General features: G+C 43.4%; 1 protein-coding gene across 2 annotated transcripts in view; it reads right to left on the bottom strand.

The window, feature by feature from the left end:
- Window positions 1-25,605, bottom strand: part of ERI3 (ERI1 exoribonuclease family member 3) — a 189,114-nt gene that overhangs the window by 43,233 nt on the left and 120,276 nt on the right. For both annotated transcript variants that reach the window (XM_035121856.3, XM_088673312.1), the window contains exon 7: window positions 25,457-25,556. In XM_035121856.3, the coding sequence (XP_034977747.3) occupies window positions 25,457-25,556 (100 nt within the window). The remainder of the gene's footprint in view (window positions 1-25,456; window positions 25,557-25,605) is intronic.

Genomic DNA, 25,605 nt, shown 5'->3' with positions numbered 1-25,605 from the left:
GAACAATCACCCTCTCTTTACATTCATGAAATAGGCCTTTTATTATTATTATTCTGGCAGGCATTTTCTATTTGATCTTTGCAGTTTTAAGCTCAATGGTTTTATTGTGGTATTTTTAGTCTCATTTTATTATTTCCGATAATTTATCTTATCTTTTTATACTGAAAGCAACTTTGATTAAATCGGTGAAAAGCTGAACAGAAATAACTTTACATACATGCAAACTAATGAGCCACCAAACCCTTTTGGAAAGCCGAAGCAATGAGTGCAGTGCTGGTACAATTAACTCAAGCAGTCACGAATCTTTGCTTCTGCCATTGATTTCGATTCAACTCCAATTTTATGCTTTGACCTTCTCCCTACAGCCCTTGCTCCCAAACCAACAAACAAATCTTATGCAGTTTTCTGACTGAGAACAACTATAGGAAACCCCAGTGAACTATAAGAAATCCCAATAAGAGCACCTAGGGAGAAGAGCACCCCTCTGGCTTTGTTTTGTTTTAAGTCCTCAGGTTTCTGTGTAGAAGCCTTTTGGCTGCGTGGTGATTGAAAATGAAGATCTTGAGCTCCAGTATGGTTTCCTCTGCTGCCAGGTAGATATTATTCTGGTGAAAGTAATATACAATTCAACTTTAGCAGAGAAATAGCCCCTAACAGAATTTGTATCTACAAAAGCTCATACAAGTTGCGGTTTCAAATGATGATCCAAGAAGGAAGATGAAAAGGCAAAACAGTCTATTCTTCTAACCACAGACTTCTTCACTGCTGATCCTTGGCCAAACAAGTAGATCAGAATGATTCCAAAATGCAGCCAGAAACTGCCAGAAAATGGTTAGCAATGGAAGGCCATTTAAAGTAAATGCAGGATCTCTTCCAACAAGCCTGACCGATTCAAGATTGGCAAGAGGTGCCTGTGTGCCCAAGCATAACCAATCAGGGTTCAGGACAGGGCTGGCCTTCACTGTACCATTTTCCAGATGTAAAGCAAAGGGGCGTTCCTAATGGTTTATAATTGTGTTGGAAAGATTTTGCTTGTCCCTTGAGTGGGAAAGGTCATGAACCATAGCTACTGCCCAACTGCTAAGTAATGGTTGTTTTTCATCTAAATTGTACAGATAACAAAGCTGGATTCCATCCAAGACTGTTCATTACTATTCCATTCATCATGTGACTACCAATGCTGCAGTATCTGCCAGGAAGGGGAAGAAAAATAGCAGTGTTGGGGGGCTGCTGTCAAACACAACCAGCCTAGCAACAGGTATGAGTGCCTGAGGAATGGTAGAAGGGCATTGCAGGTTAGCTTCCTGTTAACATACTGAAACATGAAACCAAACTTTCAGTTCATAGGCAAATCAAATCAAATCAAATCAAAGTTTATTGCATTAGCCTTATAGCCATAGCACATATAAAAGATCAAACAGGCAACTGTCACACAACAACATAAAATACAAAAAATACAACTATAACATTAAATATAAAATCTAGCTGAGTGCGACTGGTAAGGTAAAAGGCAAAGCAAGGCGTGTTGACTGTGAGTATAACAGGGGTTTACAGAGGACTAGGGCTGGGCAATTAGCCAAAAAGGTGGCCCTGAGTTTCAGGGCCTGTAAAATGTAGATGGTCACATCGCGTGATAGGCAAAGAGCAGGCATATAGTCCAAATAAAAGCCGGTAGCACTGGGTCCTGATCAAACTAGGTAGTACTATTCTCTGGAGTCCAGTCACTCTCCACAACACATGCATTGTGACAGATCCACCAAACTTAGGAGAAGCCTAAGAGTTGAAATATTCTACATCAGTCCTCAATGCTCTGTCCTAAATAGCATGCCCAGCAATGATGCCTGCCAGTCCCCTCCTTTCTTCTTTCCCACTGCATAATGGAATATGAACCAATCATTCAGAAAAAGTTACACCATCAGGGTGTAATGTACTAATGGGTAAGAGAACAGATTAGGGCACCACTTATGTTACATCCCCATGGAGGTGGAGCAATGGGTTGGATCTCCTGGAATAATATTACAAGAGGCAGAGATGGAAGGCCTTCACCACGCAGAGTTTTGTTTCTGTTCAGCAGCAATTTACCATGTGAAGGGACTGGATATTTATAATTATGCTCAGAGTGGCCACTTTGAAAAATCTATATGTCTCTAGGCTCTGCGTACATCACCATGTCAGCTCTCTGAACAGAGGCATCCATCAGCTACCACGCATCACAGATCTTGGAGAGCACTTGAGAAATGCTTAGTGAGGCCTGTGTCCCACCATCCTGGCTGGGAAGGCATTCTGGTCCAAAGCAGCCACCTTAGCCTGGACCAATAAAGTAGGGCATTGCAACTACACCATCACCAAAGAATAAGACTCAGTAACTGGAGCCTGGGTTTTGTCCAGGAAGTGATGTCAGCATCACAGGATTTTAGTCTTAGCACCTATGAAGTTAGCAGAATCTTGTTTTGTGCTTTCTCCAATCTTACTAGGAGTACTGGCAGAAATATAGAGTCAAGATGTTCAATGATGGAGGGGGAAATCACTGAAACTGACAAAGATACACAGGGCCGGCTCTACATAGCCCCCCGGTGGCGCAGTGCACCACGGTGTGTGTGTGCTGGTAAGCTGGGTGCCGGCCTGGCAAGGAGGGCGCCGCGCGACAAAGCCGCGCGGAAACCAATTGCGCCCTGCGAGGGCGGGGCGGGCGGCGGAGCGATCTCCGCCCCTCAGCACCAGGGCGCGCGATCTGCTCAAGACGGCCCTGAAGATACAGAAACTGACAGAGATACAGAAACCCACAGATCTATTTATCCATCCATCGAGAGGCAAAAGCAGGTGCACAGGGACTTTTGGGTGACATCACACTGGCAGGATCCTTCCAAACACTTTTCAGAATTCCGTCTCCCCCAAGCAACTCTCATCATAAAGGTGAAGACATCAAGGTCCAATGGAAGTTCTTGAGAATGTAAGAATCGTCCTGCTGGCTCAGTCTAAAGGCCCACCTAGTCCAACCTGTTATCACAGTGGCCAGCCAGCTGCCTTGGGGAAGCTTGCAACAGCACTCTTGGAGGCACTCAAAGAATAATGATCTCCATCCCTTTTATTTAAATAATGTGCTTTTCCCAGGATGTGGGTGAATATGCTCTAACTAACCTGCCACCCTGGCCATCTTCCTGCAAAGAGTGAAGAAGAGCTGTTCTCAGGCACAGAGAGGGCTAGAAGCGGACGCACCACGCTTCCTTCCCTAACACTCTGCCCAGGCTGTTCTTAAAAATTTATTACTCTGTTGCAACATGAAAAATAAGACAGAGAAGCAATCATTAGTATAACTATAACTCCCCGTGCAATAGTCACACTTGTAAATTGAGATTTATGATTGCAGCTGCCGATATTTTAGAGCAGGGTGCCTGCGCCAGCATCAGCAAAGCCCTGCTGCTCGCTGCCCCGGCGCTGTTACAGTTTATCACAATCTGCAGAGATTATTGCAATGAATAATACAGAACAGGCTGGCAGTGAAGAACTATTCCCGATCAAACGCTTCTGTAAACAACTGAATAAATAATATTTCTCATCCCCTCTTTGAAGCCCTTGCGGACCTGGGGAGATCACTCATTGCACAGTAGAAGAGCCAAGGGCTTGGGGAGAGTGGGGGGTGGAGATGGTCATTAGATTAAATGCAACACCAGGCATGCGGTGGAAGCTCTACGAAGACCAATCTCTATCAGTCACAGCTTGCAAAACCTCCACTTGTTTACGGAGGAGCAGCCAGTGAAGAAGGGGCATGACTAAGACTGTATCACATGTCTGTGGCAGAGAACAGATTGCATACCCAGTCTTCTGAAATCTAGCCCAGTGAAACTGAAAAATAACCAGCTAGGATTGAGCCAAGTATTCTTTCTATACATATCTGATTGTCTAAGTAAATAAAAAGATCACATTGAAAGGCAGCAGGGAAAGAGGCAGACAAGAGAAGGAGGAATTTGCTCACAGGCAGGTTCAGGAGCAGGTGCAAGTATGATGAAACGACATCCCCCGAGATACACCAGAGCTGCCTCTCAGGCCATGTAGAGTTCGAGGGTATGCAGGGAGGCCAGGCTCTCCGCATGCATAAATGTCAATAAGTAATGTAACATGATGAGGATTATGTGCCAACATCTGCAAAAAGGGCATATCCTGCAGGATGTTAAAGGATAAAGTTCACCTCTGGAACAGCCTTCAATTTTTCACTGCTACAGCAGAGCCATTCCTGCCTCTTCTTAACCTGTTCTGTGTGGTTTCAATGTTCAGCATGACAGCTCAAGTACTGGGGAGCCAAAGGGACGTTAGGCCAGAGTTTTTTATTTTGACACATTTTTTCGTCATCTACTACTGAATTATTTCAAGAAAGGCACCCCATTCAATTTTTTAGTCATCCCAGTCTAGGAGACTGGGTGGAAATATGGCATACATGTTCATAATATTCGTAGTTAACAAGGGAACATGGAACAGGAACCAAAGGTTTATTCTGGTACATGAGCACACAGCTTTTGTGGGGGGCGGGGCTGAAACCCCTGCACCACCACTTTGCCTTGTAGAAAACAGGCAGTTTTAGTGCTGCATGAAAAGGTCTTATGGTGAGTGTGGGAATGGGAGAAACCAAGTCACATTATTTAATTAATTACTGTAGGATAGCTAATTTCATTAATAGTGATGAAAAATGAAATAGCTTTGCAAAATGCACTGGAATGTCTGGTGCCCCTAAGATGGTGTGAGAGTAAAGGAAGCACAAGAGAGAGATGCACACCAGTAGAGCAGAGCAACTCCCAAGGGAAGTTCTCCTTCATTCAGGCTTAGAAAGACAAAACAATCCTCCAAGCTCATGAAGGCAAGAGGCAAGGATTAATCTGATTCTTTGGGCCTTGGGCTGTTAGCTTACAGGACTTGTCTGTCTGCATTGCTCTAGCTTCCTCTCTACCTCCAGGGGGGAAAAAGTGAAGAGGAATACCTTTTTATAAAGTTTCTCAACAGTTCTGACTTATACCTCTATTCAGATTGCTGCCACCCTTATTCTTACTGTCTTCTGCCTCTCCTTTACCCATTTTTCTTCCTATCTTACTTGAGAAAGACAACCTAGCTGAATTTGTACAGTACCTAACTTCTCCTTGGACCACCATTAAGGTTGTTCCAAATACTGTCTTCCCAGGGTCTTAGGATCACTTTACATTACACTGATGCTTTTAGACATGTTTCACCATACAGTCCAACAGCTTGTTTCTGATGGCTGAGACAATGGATTTAAATGCTCATGCCAGAGAAACATATTTATATAGTAGTATCAACTGCTTGGGACCCAGGTGGTGCTGTGGGTTAAACCACAGAGTCTAGGGCTTGCTGATCAGAAGGTTGGCGGTTCGAATCCCTGCAATGGGGTGAGCTCCCGTTGCTCGGTCCCAGTTCCTGCCAACCTAGCAGTTCGAAAGCACATCAAAGTGCAAGTAGATAAATAGGGACTGCTCCGGCGGGAAGGTAAACGGCGTTTCCGTGCGCTGCTCTGGTTCGCCAGAAGCAGCTTTGTCATGCTGACCCGGAAGCTGTCTGCGGACAAACGCTGGCTCTCTCGGACTATAGAGCGAGATGAGCGCCGCAACCCCAGAGTCGGACACGACTGGACCTGATGGTCAGGGGCCCCTTTACCTTTACCTATCAACTGCTCAGGCCACCATTTCCATCCCATTGCCACAGTGAGTTCCAAGATGATGATTCCATAGCTGGTGGAGTCAACTAACTTCTACTCAGAGTAGACCCATTGAGATACATGGCCATGACTTAACCTAAGTGGGTCTACACTCGGTAAAAGTTAGTTGAATACAGCCTTGTATATAGAATTTAGAAAGATATCTTGTTAATATTATCTCTCATCCCAATTGACTACTCATATTTCATAGATCCCCTTAGGAAATGTTGTGGCACCAAGTCTGGAAGCAGATACAGATTGCAGTTCCTGTTCTTGCATGGTCTGTATTGGCCCTAGTTGTGAACCATGCACAGAATGGGCCTTATTCCCTTCTGAGTTTTAGCCAAGTCCTTGGTTTTCTTTTCTCAACCATCCCACCAAGAACTAACAGAGATAATTATTAAAGTCCTGTATATTTGCTGGGCACTTACAACCTACTATTTGGAAAGGTATCAACAAATGAATGGCAAAAGTCTGGCCCCTGGAAAGACATTCTCCACTACAGAGACACCAGTAAAGAATGCACAGTTTTCAGAGGCTGGCCAAACTCCCAAATACCCCCAGCTTTTGTGAGGCCAGGAATAACTTCACTTTGAATTCTGAATGCGAGCCAATCATTCCACTTTCCTCAAAGGGCCCCGGTGGGACAAGGGCCCAGTCTCAGCGGAGAGAGGTGGTGAGTCTGTGCTCTATGAGCAGGAATCGGTTCCAATTAATCCCCTCTCAGCTTGGCCTGCCCGCTTCATTACCTCCCCTTGATGAGAACCATCAGTGGGGCCTGTATGATTTTGCTAATTAGCCTCACTTCGTTTATCATTTCCATTTTCTCTCAGCGACGCACGGCTTGCTGGGCGACAGCTTCATCTCCTGCTGAAACAATGCGGCCCCTTCTGTGCCTGTCTCACTTAGCGCTGTCACTGCAGCCATTATGAAATTGGGGTTTCATTTACACACTAATTAAACATTACAGCTTGTTCACAATTACAACACGGGGATGAGGAGGTAACTAATTACTTAAGAAATGAGCTAACATTTATCTCCAATTCTCTTCTTTATCCATCTCCCCTCCCCACTCCTTCTGCAATCAAGATTAGATTGTTGTTCAACAGAGATGGTGCTGGAGGCCCTTGGTAGCCTCGACACATGCAGCCCCCCTTCTGAGTACACTTTGCGGGGTTCGGTCGTAGGACAATAAATCAGTCCCTAATTGCTGCTAAGGTTGCAGGGGACCACCACAGTCACTAACATGCCAGACAAAGGCTGTGGAAGCAAGCACCTTGGCACTCACCCTAAGTATTGTTAGGGAGGGTGGTTGAGTTGATGCATGTGTCTCCCCCACCCCACCTCACACGGCTCAGATAATAATAAGAAAAATACACAGGGACCAGCATTTTTCATATGGGTAAAACAGACTAATTCATTGCTAATTTACCTCTGAAAAAAGGCCTCTGACCCCTATTCTTAATCACTGCTTTGCATCAGGCGCTGCTCTCCAAATACTAGGTGTTAGTGATTATGCCCTGTCCTTCATTAAGTCAGTAGTAGCCCAGCCCAACAATATTTACTGACTTGCTCCCCTCCAAGTGGTCACAGTCTTGGACTCAAATATGTGTTTGTTTTTGTGCTGTTATAATCCAGAACCAGGCAGTACAAGCAATGAGGAAAATCAATGGTTCTTTTTATTTCCCCAGGGAGGTGTAGATGGGGAGTTAACTGCCACGACAGTTTGGGCTGGAGCCAACACCACTGCTCCCTTCTGATTTGGTCATTCCTGTCACATAGGGAACCAAGCTAGTCTTCTTGCACCGTTGCGAAAGAGACTAAACTGTCTGCCAAACAGTATTCACCCCCCTTCCTACCCACAAAGTAAAAATACCTTACTGAGTAAAGCTAAGCTTTTGGTTTAACTTGCCTACTTACCTGTTTAAAATTAGTTTGCTTGTAACACTTTTTTAAAAAAACCACTGAAGTACTTTAATGAAGTTTGGTGCGTGAGTTCTAGATTTCAAGTTTAAAAACCAGCTCAGCCTCCATACCCATCCTCAAAGTGAGAGAGGGACATGCAAAATATTATGGTATTTGCCTAGAAGGCAGAGACATCAGGAAGAATGTTGGTGTGCACTTTAGAACATTTTTCTAAAAGGGATGCAGATTACAAAATATCTTGGTACATGATTATTTAAAGTAAGAACTCTAGAATGTTGTCATTTACTAATAATATTTGTGCTTTATTAGCATTATTTGTATTGCACAAATGTTCTTAAATGGAGCAATTAATACCTGGAAGGACAGCAATTACTAAAAGGACTCTCAGCTCAAAATCAGAACACACTGCCAAAATGTGTGCTGATTGGTTTCATGCATCTCCCACTCTTCCTTTAGAACTAGTTAAGAAATGAGCTAACTTTTATATCAAATTCTGCTCCCCTTTGTTTTACCATGTTAGTCTCACAACCAACCCAGTGTGGTAGGCTATACTGAAAGATAGTGACTGTTCAAGGCTCTGCCAGTAAGGCATGGTTGGCTGAGTGGAGATTTAAACCTAAGTTTCCCACATACAAATCAATATCCCAGCCACAACACCACAAATGTTTTCATACACTCTGTTTACAGAGAAAAACAATTGTAGATGCACCATTCCATCAAAGGCCAGGGATCCTAAGGGCTAGGGCAATATTGCAGGAAGGGATAGATGGGCCAGGCCCAGAATAAAACCTTTTCCTTGAGATGGGTTTCCAGTCAGGCTATCAGAGCCGTTGCCAGCATTTATATCTCCAAATAGGCATGACTGTGGTGCAATACGAGAGGCCAAGAAGGGAGGATGGCCCAGGGGTGGGGGTGGAGAAGGGGCACAGATGCAGCCAACTGGCAGGGTAGCCATGATGTCTGTCTACGTTCTCAACTACAGGGGTTGAGATGGACCTTACGCACACTCTGATGTGTTCAACTCAGTGACGGCCAACTCATCTTGAAGAGACATTTTCTTCAGGGAGGAATTAACATTTACAAATGAGACCTATTAGAGTAAATAAAGGCGATTGTCATTTGGCTCAGGAGGCAATGGAGACCATAGGCTTAGATACAAATCTGATTAGGGAGATGCGCCATTTGGAGGGGGAGGCAGCCTTTGGCATTGATTGTGTGTGTGTGTTTTATTTTATTTATTTATTTATTGGCTTGGACAAAGCAGCAGAATGGCAGGGGACATGCTTATGAGGCAGATTTGGAATGGACTAGGCAGGTTGGTGAGGAATATTACCACAATTATCAGGTCAAAATAATCAGGACATGGGGGCACTAAACAGAACGACACCATTGAGACCAACAGTATACCTTCCTTTGCAAGGGTAGCGGGTGGCATTGTGGTCTAAACCACTGAGCCTCTGGGGCTTGCTGATCAGAAGGTCAGCGGTTTGAATCTGCACGACTGGGTGAGCTCCTGTTGCTCCAGCTCAGCTTCTGTCGACCTAGCAGTTTGAAAGCACACCAGTGCAAGTAGATAAATAGGTATCACTTTGTCAGCAAGGTAAACGGTGTTTCCATGCGCTCTGGCTTTCATCACGGTGTTCTGTAGTGCCAGAAGTGGTTTAATCATGCTGGCCACATGACCCATCTGTGGACAAATGCCAGCTCCCTCAGCCTGAAAGCGAGATGAGCGCCACACCCCAAAGTCGCCTTTGACTGGACTTAACAGTACAGGGGTCCTTTACCTTTTTACCTTACATTACTTTTAAACTAGCATACAAAAAAACAACAACCTGTTACTGAGTTGAGCGGTCTGATTAGAATGCAATAATGCCCTCATATACCATGTCATTCTGGGATGGTGGCTGGGGTAAAAAGCCATAAGCTCCAACAAATTTGATGGCAAAACCAGCAAGAAAGGAAAGAGGAAAGGAAAGACAAATTAGAATCACCAAAGTAAAGCACCAAATGTTGTTGCCTACAAACCCAACTGAAGAAGAAAAATGCCACCATACCTGAAAATGCTTCTTAACTGTTTTGGTAACCTGAGGAGGGTCTTTCCTAGTAAAGTACCAGAACAGTAGGGAGGCTGACCTGGAGCCAGTTCCAAACAAACTGAAATTGGGGGTGAGATGCTGCAACTTTTACTCCATGTTTCCCAGAAAGAAAGTCTGATTTGTGCAAATAGAAATGTGGAGCTTCTTGAAAGAGAACCAGTACGTGACAAACCAATCTTGTGAAGTAACTTGCTGCCTGTTTTTCTAGTGACACTCACCACATCATCACAAAACCACAAAGAAAGAAGATATGCACAAGGCCTGGTGAATACTGGAGTGGCAGGGGATTTCACACTAACAACTTGCCACACACAAGCATCACCCAGGTTCACTGCAGCCAGTGTTGCTTGTGTGAACTTTAAAAAAATAAATGCCTGGACATTATGAAGGTCCCCAATTGTTCCTACATAATCCTGGAGTGTACCATGGACAGGGGTAGTTTTGGCGCTCACGAAAGAGCTCTTTAGGAATACTTAAAATATATGGGCCTGGAAATAGTTAAAGCATGAACAGGGATGGGGCTCTGTGGACTTTAATAATAGTAACTCCTCATTCTCATAGTTTTTATCCTTCCTGTCTTTGGCCTACAAAAAAATTCTCAGCTAAACTACTGACACCGGCTGGGAGCTTAGAACTCCCAAATCAAACAGGGCCCTTGATTCTCCAGCACATAATTGTGCTGCCCTTTCACCCCCACCTTCAATCAGTGCCGTTTAACTATCTCGTTTAGCCTACGCGACCCACCCCTCTGCTAACTAGCAGCCATATTCTTCTCATTAGGACAGAGGCTGCTCTTGCTTTACAGACAAGTAGAGACAAATCTGTAATGTCTCTCTCAACACAGTTATATATAGAAAGTGTTTGACGGGGGGGGGGGTCAGGCAATCATGGTCTCCCACAAAACAGCCCAGCTTGCATCTGTCTCAGCCTGAATAATAAACCAGAAAAATTACTGTATTTACCTTGCTCTTATTCCAGTAAATAAACATCAGGAAGGGGAGGGGGGCGGTGGTAGGGAGGTTCACTCACCACAGAGTATATCTTTATACAAAATGGCTGCCCTTTCTGCGGGACAAAATGTTTCCAAGGTAAAGAGAGAAGCTTTCTCACAAAGCCTTGGGTAGTCTTTGTTCATCAGGAGTACCTTTCTCCAGAACAAGATAAATTACAACTTTTTGTTCAAGAGCAAACTGTACCTCTCTGCAGTAGTGCAGCTAGCAATGCTGTGGGAAGTTGGGTTAATTTCATTCTGTGTACTCATCTTCTGCCTGAGTGGTTCACTTTTAAACTTCTCAGTCTTATGGGTAACTCTGAATCCAGAAAAACCCAAGTATCACTATGCCAAAAAACCCATCCCCAATCCTTCTGTAGTCTATTCCACCAAGGAAGCATCCATATGCTATTATGTACACACACCTATTCTCTTGTTTACCATTCCACTTGCTCTGTATTTGCTTATTGTAGCTGTCAACTATCAGGCATAGAAAGCAGAAAGATTCTCTTCAGCACAATGACCAGGACCTCTGACATGATAAAACAGCATCATCCAAGCCAAAATATATCAACTGTTATGTTCCTGCTGTTTCAGAAATTTTTGGAAGCCCAAGATGAAAAACTGAGAATGGAATACACCAATCTTCTGCAGACTGATCTCAGGAGCCATTCATTGGCCAATATCTATTACAGTACTAAATTTTCAGGCCAAAGGAAATGCAGGGCTTCCAGGTACCATCCAAACACGAGGCTAGAGATTTTACATTGTTGACAGACATAACCTCAAGTATAGCTTTGAGAGCTATTGAAATGAAATTATATAAGACAATGTTCATCTTTTCCCATCCTATACTGACATCATGTTAAGATACATCAGTGGAAGAACTGGTTCCTTTCCTTACTCCAATATATGTTTCTTTGGGTTCTTTGGATAGGTTTCTTTGGTAGAGACCTATCAGTAAATAATATAATAAGCATCAATAGAAATAAAACCACCAGGGCCTTTTCAGCAGCTGCCCCAAAGTGATGGAAGTTATGTGAGACAAAGAAGTAGATCAGTTAATTAGGTTTTCCTCATTTTCTAACTGATGATGAGGACCCTAGCTGAAAAGGGAAAAAAAAAACCTTACTTCCTCCTGAAAGCTGGTGGCCTACCACAGAACATGTGTTTTGGGTGGTGACACCTATTCTCTGAACTCCGCTTCCTAACACAGTGCAGCAGACTCAAGAACTTGCCCCTTTAAAACCTTCCTTTACAGGCCTGCTTTTTATTACAAGGGCCTGGGTTTTTTGGGTTTTTTTAATGCCTACTTCAAGTTTACCTTGTCGTTCTTTTTATTAAGAACACAAGAAGAGCTTGCTGGATCAGGTCAAGGGCCCATCTAGTCTGCCAACCTGTGCTCACAGTGGCCAACCAGATACGTATTGGAAGCCCACTTGCTCTGCAGCTGCAGTTTCCAGCAACTGGTAATTCAGAAATATACTGCTTCCAAATTATGTACTTTTTCTGCATTGTTAAATTTCTCTGAATTATTAATTGTACCTCTTTGTATGGTTTATTATTATTATTTAAAAAAAACATGTTGCAAAATAACAAGTGAAAAGGTTGGGTTTTTTCTTAAACTGGGGCAGCTACTTGTTGCATAAATGCAACGTTTTGGTCACGTTACTATGGTAATATTCTATACTGATATATACCAGAAGCCATGTACTTGAGCTTGGAAGTTGGACAATCTTTCCCAGGCCTGCAAAAGAGCTCTGTGATGTTTTAAAGCTTGTCTCTTCTTCCAAGAAATGGTAGTCCAATAAGAGATTCTACCTGACCCACCTTGTCAGTCTCTTGCTTGCATCCTGGGACTAATACGGCTGTGATCAGCTATTAAAAACATTCCAAGTTCATTATCTTGCAAAGACCAGCCATGACATGGGGCAGTGAGGCTTAAACCAATTAACAGAACACTTCAGTTTTTAAGCAAGAAGAAGCTGTGAGTCAGGTCTTCAAGAGAGGGATGTCAAAGCAACAGGAAGAAACATGTCACGGGTCACAGCAACTCTGAACAGAGGGGCCTGTTAGATCTTAACGATGGTTGGGAAAAGCTGGTCAACTCAGGTCAGATAGTGCTGTTGCCAAGTCTGGGCTCTGCCACAGAATGCTTCCAAAGAAAGAAAACTTGAAGTTTTCAAGAGCAATGTAGAAGTCAGACAGATCTCCCAGAAAACAGGAATCCTGCAAGCAGCACAGGGCGAGAGTGAATGATCAAGCTCCTCGTATACTGGCAAAAATCTCATGTAGTCCCTAAACAGAATACCTGGTGAACGTATGCAGGAATTTCACTTCTGATGTTAGTGAAAAGAAAACAAACAGATGAAAATAACTGAAATGAATCAAAAGGACTAAACAAAAAAACCTGGACTTAGTTTTAACAGCTCTTTCTGTTAGGCTGACAGAAATAAATACATAAATGGATGGTTAAAGAGATTATTTTGTCCTGACCGCAAACACTTAAGAAGAAAATGCTCGGCATGAAAGGGCCTCTTTCAGAAGCAAATGGTGTCAAAGGAAAAAAACTTATTCTAATTATATAATTAATATTATCATACCACCTAGCTTCATATCTTGCTTCTGAGTGAAGTTACATAGAACCAGAAATCAAAGGCAAGGGAGGGCCTAGTAGGTATACAGAACAAAAACAGGATGTGTTATGAATTCCAAAGAGGAATTCCAATTTGAGAAGTATTTGGCATCTCTAATTATAAAAAAAAATATCTGAGCCCAGTTTTTAAACTGCTCTATTTTGCTTATCTCAAGCCAGGTAAGACAAGAGGAGAAGCTGGTAGTTGTTCTGGGCTTCATAGCTGAATGTTTGAAAATTCAGTAATACACACTCAAACAAAACACTCATAGGTAAACTCTGAAAGAGATAAAACACCACAGCAGAGACTCTCAAGGGTGATCAATTCTGAATGAAACCATTTTTTGGCCTTAAAACCCAGAACATTTTGGTGACGACATCCACCTGTTTCCAGTTTGAAAGTCCTGATAACTAGTTCTAAACAGAGCAAACTAACCTTATGCCCATTTAGCACAGTGGCTATGGTAATGGTAAGTGAACATCGCATTATTAGCTGTCCATTAGTCAATTGGCTTTAGGTGGGAGAACTATGTTTAAAAGATCACGCTATACCTCACACATGCTGGGTAGCAAGACACCCCTTACTGTCCCCCCGTCCAAAGGGAAACTTCTTTAAAGGCCTATTTCAATCCTTGCCAACCCTTTTTTGCTAAAGGAAAAGGGGAGGGATAGTAGGAAGTTAAAGAGAATTGTCTTGCTACTCAAAGCCTTTAACAACTATTTTTAATATCAGGCTGAGGAACTGGATTTTGAAATGAAACAGCCAGTTCCCCTTTGATGCAGGAACTACAGATCTTGAAACAAGGTCCATTCCCTCCTCCTTCACTAACTAACAGCCATATTTCTCTCATTAAAAAGCAATCTGACTGTATTTCCAAACTTCTTAACAAGGCGATCACCGTAATTTGAGGTTTCTATTATCCCTGTTCCCATTTCAGTTGGATCGAGAAGCAGTGTGCTCTTTTGGGGCTGGGGGGGGGGTGCAGTTGCCTCTGTTCACCACCCTCTCAAACTGCTGCCAGTGATAATGATGACTTGTGAATATTGATTAAACAAGACTACTGAGAGGGGGATGTTGCTTTTGTGTGTGTGTGTGTGTGTGTGTGTTCTGGGTGGAAGCAGATAGTAAGAAATAAAATATAAGCCAAATCAAAGCAAAGTTTGTTTATCTCCCATCTAGAGTTTGGTCTTATACCTCCTGGAGATATAAATTAATCTGATGCACCCTCTTTCTCCTTCCTATCACTTCCAATCTCCCATCACTCTATCCCCTTCCCAAATGCATAGAGCCAGAGCTCCAAAACACCTCCCTCTTTGGATCGTTCTCTGCCCGCCCAGCACCCTCACTCCTCTGAGCCAGCTCTGCCAGATGGATGCAATTTGCATAATATCACCAGCAGAGGCTGCAGGATCAACAGGGGTCAGGCTCTGACATCTCCAGCACAGTCTATCTCCGAGTGCTAATTTGGACTGCATTGATCTCTCTTTCTGATTTCTTTGTCATTTATGTCTGCAGCAGTTTGACAGGAGATATGGAGACAGGCAAGGTGGGGGGGAGGCAAGTGGGGGGAGGCAAGGAGAGAAACAAAGATTGTAGTTACAGATGTCTTTAAGGAAAGAAAAAGATTAAGCCAAGGACTCCGCTGAGGGTCGAAGCTCAGAGACATCCTAATTACCTTGTTCTTAGGGATTCTTGTACAGACTTAGAGGGGGGTCTTGTCATGGAACTTGCAGGAAAGGAAACTTGTTAAATTGCAATGGAGTGCCTCCAGTTGGCTGCTATCCACACACCCCCACAGCCCACCCCCATGCCACACCTCTCAGTGGTTTCTCATTAGGTAAATGCCAGGCTGCTAAAAGCCAGAATCATCTACCAGCACATCCTCACCTCCATACCTCTCTGGAGTGTCTCATTAAAGACAAAAACAAGGCTGCTCCATAATGCAGCCAGGTGCCAACTCAAAAAGCTGGCAATGAGCAATCTCCCTGCCACACACCCATGGTTTGGAATGTAATGGGAAAGTCCAGCCCCTCTCCCCAGCACCATCAGTGCCCAGCCACGATGCAGGATTCAGAGACAGAGAAAAGACCCTTTCCACTGCTTTATATTTTGTTTGTTAACCACCATGAGTTCTTCTGTGGGAAAGAAAGGGAGGCTATGAATTAAATAGCAAAACAGACAAATACTTTCTGCTTTGATTATGTATTCACATTGTTTTTGCATTTAATATTTAACTTTAATGTCAACCAACTTGAGGCCCTTTGATAGACAGAAAAGATGGGGGGCAAGCATGCTAAAAATACTCTCCTTCTTTAAGCAAAGCTCTGTTAGATGCACCTATTCAAAACATTCCATTTACACTCATTTTTATGCACTTTGCATGATCTTTTGCCTGCCCATTTCCTAAAGCATCAAGATTCAACATGTTGGTAGCCAGCCAGCATTTGAAGCAGGCCCTAATATCTCCTCTTCCCCAAGTCCCCTGTCTCTCCCACACAGAAGACTTGGGAGAGGAATTCAGTCTCTCACCTCATACTAGGCTTGAACCCTTTCAGAAACAGCACTGGGAAATGTTTCTACCCACTTGAAAAAGTCTCCAGATCGTGGTGCAAGCCAACTAAATCTCTTTACCTCGCTTTCCCCCAAGCTCTAAAGAAGATTGGAGAGGGAAGGGATCATTCTAGCATCTTGTGGAATATTAAAAAATGAGTTTATCCAAAGTCCCATGCTCTTTGTTTGTGTACATGTGTGGAGCTGTACAAAACAGCTTCAGAAACTCTGTTCCTAGCCTTTTCTAATGTACTGACATTAGAACTTCAGGGAAGGCAGGTACAGGATATGTGTTTGATGCGTTGCAGATCCAGCTTGTGAAAATCCAGACACAGGCTAAGGATGACCCTCTCCTAACACTAGTCAGAGCCTGAAGTCCAGACATTCAATGACATGAGTGAGCACATTTAGACAAGGCTGTTCCATGCCCTCACCAAAATCCACTGTTTAATCTGGCTAACTGCTGGTGTTTTTTTTCTTCCAAAAGGAGAAGCACTTGAATATGCATGTGTTTGTGTGGTTTAAGCAACATACACATGAATGAAAAAGTTTCTCTGCAGCACTCATCCCCAATGGTTTTGAAGAAAGAAGCTGCACTAATGACTGCATGCAGCAAAAAACAAACATGCCCATATGGTCTGGACTGTATCACTAGCAATCAAGCAAAAATGGCCACTGCAGCTCACTTGGAAGGGACTATCATGGATAGCCTACCCAAAATATTATGGGTCTACCTTTGCCATTGCTGGGTGTGATAGAAAGACAAGAAGTCAACACAAACACCAAATCATATTCTGACACACACACACACACACACACACACACACACACACACACACACACACAACGGCAACCCAGTTTCTTTGTTAACCATAGGAAACAGTTGAAAGGCCTTGAGTCCTCCATTGTAACATGCATAGGAATAGAGCGGCAGTGATAAGAACATGCCCCCTGCCGCTGCCAGGAAAAAAGAAGCGCTGAATCTTTGCTAAAAAGGGCTGAACGCTGGCAAGAGTGTTCTGTCACTTTTGCGCACAGTAATCCACTGTGCCACTGAGTCCCATCAGAGGGATTTTGAAAACTTAAATGACTGAAAGCAAAAGAGCACCAGCTCAAGGTTCCCAGCCAGCCCAGACATCCTAATTAGCTTTACACACACTCCCACTCGGAGGGGAGAGAGCACACACACAAAAAGGACTGTCACTTTGCTTTTTTCTCTTTCTAAAAGCGTGTCTGCGCTTACTGGCTTTCCCACTGTGACACCTCTCACAGTAGTTAATTAGAATCATGTCACCACGTTAATGCGCTCTGACTGGACGCTGACAGACATTCGGCCTGTATCCTGCCCAAACCCCCTCCTCCCAGGCCAACAGTACCTACGCAAAGCACCTCTCTGCTTCCAAAAACCTCTCCTCACATCCTGGGCAGAAAGGGCCTTGTCTCGTCCACCCGCCTGCCAGCCCATACTCTCTCCTTGCCAGAAATATCTGCCATATTGCCTCACTCATGGAGCATCCGCTTCACCTGTTTTGAGCTTCCTGACCTTTAGCAGCACTAATTCAAAATGACACTGCTCATTTGATGACATTTCTGATGATTTTTATTTTAGTCTCTTTTAATTATTTAACTCTGGAGTCTTTGGCCCTATCCCTTAGGCTGTGAGGCAGTTGGCCCCCTACCATAAATCTGGTCTAGGGCCACACCCCACTCCTGCCCATTTTCTGTGAGTAAGGGGCACCACAGTGAATCAAAGGTACAGCAAGATATTCACAACAGACTGATGAGATGTAGTTTAGGAAACCTTAAAACTGGGAACTGGGCCATATCAGTTGCAAGATCTCCCGCTTACGTCAGAAAACCATTGCTTGGAAAGCCATAAAGGGATCATAGAATCATAGAATAGAATCATAGAGTTGGAAGAGACCACAAGGGCCATCCAGTCCAACCCCCTGCCAAGCAGGAAACACCGTCAAAGCATTCTTGACATATGCCTGTCAAGCCTCTGCTTAAAGACCTCCAAAGAAGGAGACTCCACCACACTCCTTGGTAGCAAATTCCACTGCCGAACAGCTCTTACTGTCAGGAAGTTCTTCCTAATGTTTAGGTGGAATCTTCTTTCTTGAAGAAGATTCCACCTAAACATTAGAATTTTTTTAAAAAAAGAATTTCCTCAGAGTTAGAAAGTCACTTTCTTTTTAAGTACAATCAGATTCTGAAGAATCTGAGCAGCTACCAACTTCATCATGGCTACGCACACTTCAAGACTGAGCTGCATCTAAACAAACTTGTTCTGTTCATGCACAACAGATCTTCCTCCCCCATCTTCTCACTTCCTGTACAAATCTGTTCTCAAGTTTTCCCCAAACCACCAGGGCAAATTTGAGTAGGGGGTATGCGGGGAAAAGAGAGGGAGCGGAAGATCCTTGCGTGAACAGGACAATTTCACTGGATTCAACCGTCTTAGAGGATTTTGCTACAGTTTGTCTGGAGCTGCTGCCAGGTAACTTATCCATAGAAGCACATTGCACAGGCATGCTAAAATTAGTATGTTTTCAGTGCCTTGATTCTCTCTACCTTAAAGTCAAAGAGTGTAAAGTAAAGATATGCTATTAGATCATGTATTTAATTTTTTCCCCCATACCACATTTTTCAATTCAATTCCATTCAAAATGCTTTTTTTGGCAATTAGAAAAAACTAGGAAATATTTATATCTAAAATTATCAAGGCACACTAAGCACAAATGAAACAAACTATTTAGGGCAGCAGAATATCTTCCAATTCAAATTTTCCCACAGTATCCACATTCACTGTTTGATACCCAAGACAAGTATTAATGAGAAGAGTATATACCCTGAAATGCAGAAAGGCCAAGAGAGTGCACAGAAACAAGAAAGAACATGCACAGTAAATAAAGTCCAAAAAGACTAAAACAGTGGATGAAGTGAAGCCAGGGCTCCCTTGCTGAGCGGCATGGAGTTGGTTGTGTGCTGACTGAATCTGTTAACAAATGAATATGCTGTCTCCTAGGTGAGCAGATCCAGGATGTGATGAACAAGTTGTCAAGTCTTATCAAGTTCACTGATCATTATCCTTTCTTGCTTTCCCCCAAGGGAATGAATTACACCAGAGACAACTATGAACGTATCACATTTGACTACGAAACTCTGAGGGGGGAGGTGAAGGACCTTGGGGCTCAGGTGATGTCCTTGTCAATTTTTTCCTGTAAAACAGGAATGGGGAATCTCCAACCCACCAAGCCTCTTCATGTGGCTCCTGACTCTCTCCCCAGGCTATGTCCCCTTTCCCCTCACTGACTCACTGCAGTATGTCTCTCAGGAACCACAAGTGCTGAAAAATCCTGTAGATAAAAGTGCAGATCATTTTTTTTTCTTGTGCGTTGCTGCAATGTGTCCCTAAGCTGTGGTAACTGAAAATATAGAAGAGAAGTCCACCTTCCTGGGCAGAATATGTCCTTCATTGTGAAAAAACATTCTTATGATTTTGCCTCCTGGGGTGTTGTGCTCCTATGAGCTTCCCCATCAGTTTGGCCATTGTGGGGACAGCATGATAGACTACACAGGCCTTTGGTCTGGTCCAACAGGGCTGTTCTTATGCTCCACTAATCACATATTCATCTTTTGGCTTCACTCCTTCCCTATTTTAGGTCTGGCCTGATTGCTCGTGTAGCACAGTCCCGGGGAAGGAATTAGTTCTTGGGCTAAAAAATATTATTTCGGCTGCAAAAGGCAGAGGACACAAACAGCAGTGGGGGGGGGAATGAATACATCAGGTGAATAACTAGCAATGCAAATGCTGTTGAGAATAAAGGTTGGTTTTAAGGGCCTCCAGCTTAATTTTCCTTAATAAAGGACTACTGGAAAGTAGCAGGTGAACCTGATCAGGAAGGTTTTAAACTAAAGCCTGAAGTTAAGTACCCCATCCTAGTACCACTACTGATGAAGGGATGGCAGCAAATCATCAATATAAAGGTAAGCATTAGAGAAAGAGATTTAGATATTATAGGAGAAACTGCAGGGGGAGATGGCCGATCTGGGTGTATAGCAAAACACACACTAAAACAGCAGGAGACACATTGTAGCAGATTTAAGGTTTTTTTTTAAAAAAATGTCTATACCTACTGCACACAGCAGTGGTAGGAAATAAACAAGATGAGCTTGAACTGCTTGTAAAGCAAGGGAACTACGACAATAGGTACAGTATTAACGGGACTTACTGGGATGGCTCCCATGACTGAGATGTAGCAACTGAAAGATACAGCTTGTTAAAAGAGGACTGACACAACCAAAAGGGAGGGGGAGTAGCAGTATGTGTCTGCACCTGCACAGAAAAGCAAGAAAGTGAACACAGTGGGTCTATGGAGATTATATGGGTAGAATGATTTGGGAAATTAGCAAAAAATAATACAGTGATGAAGTCTGCTACAGACTCCACACCAATGTGATGAGTAACACATTACAGATGTTTCAGGAAAGGAAATATTAGTAGTAATGGGGACCTACCTTGGTATCTGCTGTGGGGCAAACTCCGCTGTTTATTTATTTATTTATTACAATTTATACACGGCTTGATTGAAGGGGGGGAACCCACCCCAAAGCAGTTTACAAACAGATAAAACAATAAAACTGAGAAAATTCACAACCATACTTTAAAACATACAAAAATTAAAATATTAAAACAGATTTAATTACTGTACTTCAACTTTCTAAGCAGGCTTGTACAAACAGGAATGTTTATACCAAAAAGAATATGGTGAAGGCACCTGCTTGATCTCAATAGGCAGGGAGTTCCAAAGTGCAGCTGCTGCCAAACTAAATGATAAGAGTTCTTACAAATGTGGAAGAGGCATTATGTGGTAGCTGTAGTAGTGCCAATTCCACTGATCAAAGCAGTTGAGTGGAGATTGTGAGGAGGCATAATAGCAATCTTCAAATATCTAATGGGCTGTCACATGGAGCAAGCTTCTTTTCTCCTGCTCCAGAGGCTAGGACCCAAACCAATGGGTTCAAGTTACAATAAAGGAGATTCTGACTAAACATCAAGAATAACTTTCAGACAGTAAGAGCTGTTCAGCAGTGGAATGGACACCTATGAGAGGTGGTGGACTCTCCTTCCTTGGAGGTTTCTCAGCAGAGGTTGGATGGCCATCTGTCATGTATGATCTAGTTGAGAACATTGCTGGGGTTGGTCTAGATGACCCTAGATTACAACTCTACAATCTGTGAACAGTTCAACAATGAAACTAATTAATCATAAGATCTTCAACCAGAGGTTGGACTGCAATCTGTTGGGGGTGGTTTAAGCTCAGGATTTTCAGAATGAAGGAGGGCATTGGACTAAACACTAAGGAACTAGATTTCTAAGAGGTTGTTATGGACTACCAAAGGGCAGCCCAACGTACTAGCTTCCAGAACAAAGAACATTGCATGACAAGATATATCATTCCTACAGTAAACAGCTCCAGCTTGCTGGTACACACTGGAAGTGCATGAACACACCCACACATGCACAATCATACCTGTCCTTTTACATTAGACACGAAAGCATGCCTGTGTCTCTCCAAACACAAACTCTATATACAGAATGAGGAGTTTGTAAAGATAAGAGGCTGCACCATGGCAGCTCCCCATGGGGCAGGCGGGTGGCCAGCTTGGTGGGAGTTAATTAGAATCTTGTCACTAAGTGAATGCGCCCTGCCTGGACTATGACAGATGCTCCCCTCTGACACTGGGGGCCAGGAGACAATCCACATCAAGCTACTGCAGGATGACCCTTTTAACACAAAGAGTAAACTCACTGCACAGCAAGTTGAAGCTCATTAAAACTGTCTACTCTGTGAGCATCCCATTAACCTCCCTGTTAAAAACACGCAATCCCTCTTCTTCTTCTGCAGGCCTAATTAATGCTCAGGATCAGGAACAATATAACACCCTAACCTTCCTAGATTTCCAATCAGTAAATGAAAAGAGAGAGGGGAAGCCAGAAAGATACAGATGCATCACCTGCACTTCACACCATATTGGTGGTTGACCCTTTCAAATAGGTAGGCTTTCCCATGAGGCTTTCGTGAGTTAAGGGAGATGGCTTGTGCATAGCCAGGGCAGTGTAATCAGGCTGCCATTTGCACTACATGCTTTGGTTGGTCAGCTTATAAAGCATCTACATTCGATTTCCAAAATTGCTCTGCATGCTAGGGTATATGTGTGCACACATGCAGTTCTCAATTCCTTCCCACACTCCAAACAGCCACATAGTCAGTTCGTGGGTGCTAGCTTTTTCATTCATGCAGCAATGAGTAGATTAGGCTACCGCATATGCACTAACTAGGGGTTTGTTGGGAAGGAAGTCAAGTAGTATAGACAGAAAGGAAGGAAAACAGGTAGTCCTTGACAAATCATCAGCAGAGTTGTCTAACCAGTGTTCAGCACTTGCTGAACAATGAAGGCGAAGAGGCTCCCTCAGATCTCAGCCTATTGTAGGGTGTGTAAAGCAAAAACAAACAAAACTGCTACTTCATAGCAACTCGGCCTAGAGACCAGCATACACCTATACAGTGGTACCTCGGGTTAAGAACTTAATTCGTTCTGGAGGCCTGTTCTTAACCTGAAACTGTTCTTAACCTGAGGTACCACTTTAGCTAATGGGGCCTCCAGCTGCTGCCGCTGCACAATTTCTGTTCTCATCCTGAAGCAAACCTGAGGTACTATTTCTGGGTTAGCAGAGTCTGTAACCTGAAGTGTCTGTAATCCGAGGTACCACTGTAACTGCAGGGTCCTTCTTTGACCCTTTACCACAGGAAGGGAAAGCAAAGGAACTCCATGCCACTACAGGGATGCTGAGTAAACCATGCACAGCCAGAAGCGATAAAGCTTGAGGTGACTTGTATGGGAGAAGCTGCTCCCCAAGGTATGCTAGGCGCAAACCATTTGGGCTTTTATAGCCACCACTTTAAATCAGCCCTGAAAGATAATTTGCAGCCAAGAAACTGAGGAAGAATTGCCTTAATATATTCTCTGTGCCCATTTCTAAGAAAGCTCACCACAGAATTCTGTGCCTGATAAGAGTTTCCAAATCATTGTCAAGGACAGTCCTGTATAGACTGCACATGACAATACTTTATCTGGGAGGTTACCAAAGAATGGAGCAGAGTGAGGACAGGTATGTCTCCCAGGCTCCCTCAGCCACTGTATCAGGGCAAGAAAGTGAGAGATTGCATCCAGAACATGTGATCCTCCCCTACAACAGACTGCCAACCATCACACCTGTTGTCTAGATTCAGTCTAGCATTCATCCAGCCCAGAATGTGCTGCTGCTCCTTGATCTGATGAAAAAGAACAACAGAGCTGAATCTCATCAGGATATCTGATTTGAAGTTTGCTTCATCTCTAGTGAGACTACTCTACCTGCTAGTCAACCCCTTTCACTATTTCTGCACCCTATTGGGACTCCTGGCCTTCCCAACTGAAGTGCTTGCTTTTGAACTGAAATGTTCTAGACCAAACTTACATGACATTACACTGTTTATGGCAAGTAACACTTACTAAAGTCACTGTCAAGCATTCGGAAATCACATATTTTAGGAATATTTTTCTATATAAATGCACAATGGTTACTGAATAGGTCCAAAGAGAAAAAAACATTACTGTCTTCCTGTAATGGAAAATATTTATTAATTTTAAAACTACACTGACACACATTGTTAGGGTCTACACAAATTGTAAAAGAGCCACAACGAGCTTGAATGTATCACAACTCCAAAAGCTGCTTTACCATTGTTTGCAAAATGGAGCATGTTTGGGAGAGTAGGGAGACATACTTGGCACAATACTACAGTGCAAAGGAAAACTTCCCTTGTTAAAATGAGAAGTCAGGCTCGACAACCTTACTCAAGGGCTAACTGCTGGGCTAACTGCTGGTGCAGTGTTTAACCTCAGCGCTACAACCTCAGATGGCATGCAAGTGCATCACACCAAAAGCAGCAGCAGTAGCAGCACGTGCTCCCACCTCAAGGCTGTTTAACTGAAACGAAGAAGCAAGAGCCCCTGGAAAGAAAAGTCAGTCAAGAAGATTGGGGAAAATAAACCACTATGGTGCACTGCTATCCAGCAGGGCAAAGCCAACTAATGACAGTCCGATAAATGTACAAGGTAATTAAAGGAAGTGACAGATTATATTCTAGGGATGTTTGCTGCTATAGTGTGGTAAGAGGAGACACTATAAACACTCCTATAAAACACAGAGAGGAGATGAATGGTTCTAAGGGGTCCCTAGCAACAACATGAAACAGGTTTTGCATCAGGCTCCCCCTCCAGCACAATTTGTGGGCTTTTCCTACAGCATACATATATTGCTGAAATGAATTTACACTCAGGCACAGAAGCAAAATTTCAATGCTACATCCTATCAATGAAGCAATCAGATCCATAGTTCAAAAGGAGCTTGCTAATTAAAAGCTGGTAAGCTTTAAATAATTCATCTCCTTAACTCATATTGATTTGGTAGTTTAGTGGTTAGGATCTTGAAACAATATTAAACAGCTTCCTCCGGGCTCGGGTGGTGGGTAACTTTCTCACATAAGTCTCTCACCCTAGGAAATGTAAATGCACAACAGCAAGAAGCAGACAGGGGTGGACATGCCTAGGCAGGGGCAAAGGAAAGGAGAAATGCAACTAGTCGGATTAAAAGGTCAGACATTTGACGGGTTTTACATAAAGAGCAGGAAACAATGAACAGGTTGCATCAATATCCCTCAATCTGAGAGCTTTTCATATTTTCCTGGATTGGCACAGCACACAGGTCCCAAAAGAACAAACCCTATGGTAATTCTCCAGCACACAGGACAAGCAAGCACACAGGTATATGTATTAGCCCATACTGGCTAGGACTGTCACATTAGAGATTTTAGGACTTCTGGGAAAAACCTGTAGAGAAGTACAGTATATACTCTCATAGCTGTATGCTAGCAGGACTAACAAACAGCCAGCTCTCCAAAACTTGTTGGATCCAGAAGGTGGGATGATCATGGCTAAAACACCCACACTTGAATAGAAAAATGGATTCTAAAATCAGGGGCCAAGTGAGGGGTGGTTTGGCATGACCTCAGGAAGGACCCTACCATGATGATCTGGCAAAGCCCCAGTATGGGAGAAGGAAGACAAAGGCATTGCATTTCTGAGGCATCATGTTCACTGCTGCCACTCAAATGCAGCAGTAAGTGTCAAGTGGCTTAGAAACATATAATGGTAATGGATCTGGATGCTAGACTGACGGAAGATAAACGATATCAAAGTGGAGCATGCTTATTTTTCCACTAACAGCTCTTTCTGGATCCAACATCCTTTTGTATTCCAGAGGTAGTGGCAGCCCTAAACCTATGTGCTCAAGTTTTTGCCACACCAAAGACAGTGATAAGCTGGTTTCCACAGATTAGAGAGCCACACATCCTTGGGAACTGCAGCTGAGCCTGCCAATATACACTATTCCACAAACAGAGAAAAATACATCTGGACTGGAATGAGAGAAGGAAGTCATGTTACTGACCTATCCCACTGTGAGGCCTTCCTATGTGCTGTAGGTTCAGGCCTTTGTTCATGTCTAAGAGTCCATTCTTTGGCCAGCTCCCCATGGCAAAGCTGTATGCCTGCAAAAGAAAGAGGGAAAAGACATTTTAGATCAGGATCAGCAAACTT

This window comes from Zootoca vivipara, chromosome 7, assembly GCF_965207765.1.
Source record: "Zootoca vivipara chromosome 7, rZooViv2.hap1.1, whole genome shotgun sequence".
NCBI classification, from domain to species: domain Eukaryota; kingdom Metazoa; phylum Chordata; class Lepidosauria; order Squamata; family Lacertidae; genus Zootoca; species Zootoca vivipara.
This window is presented reverse-complemented; position numbering and strand designations above follow the sequence as displayed.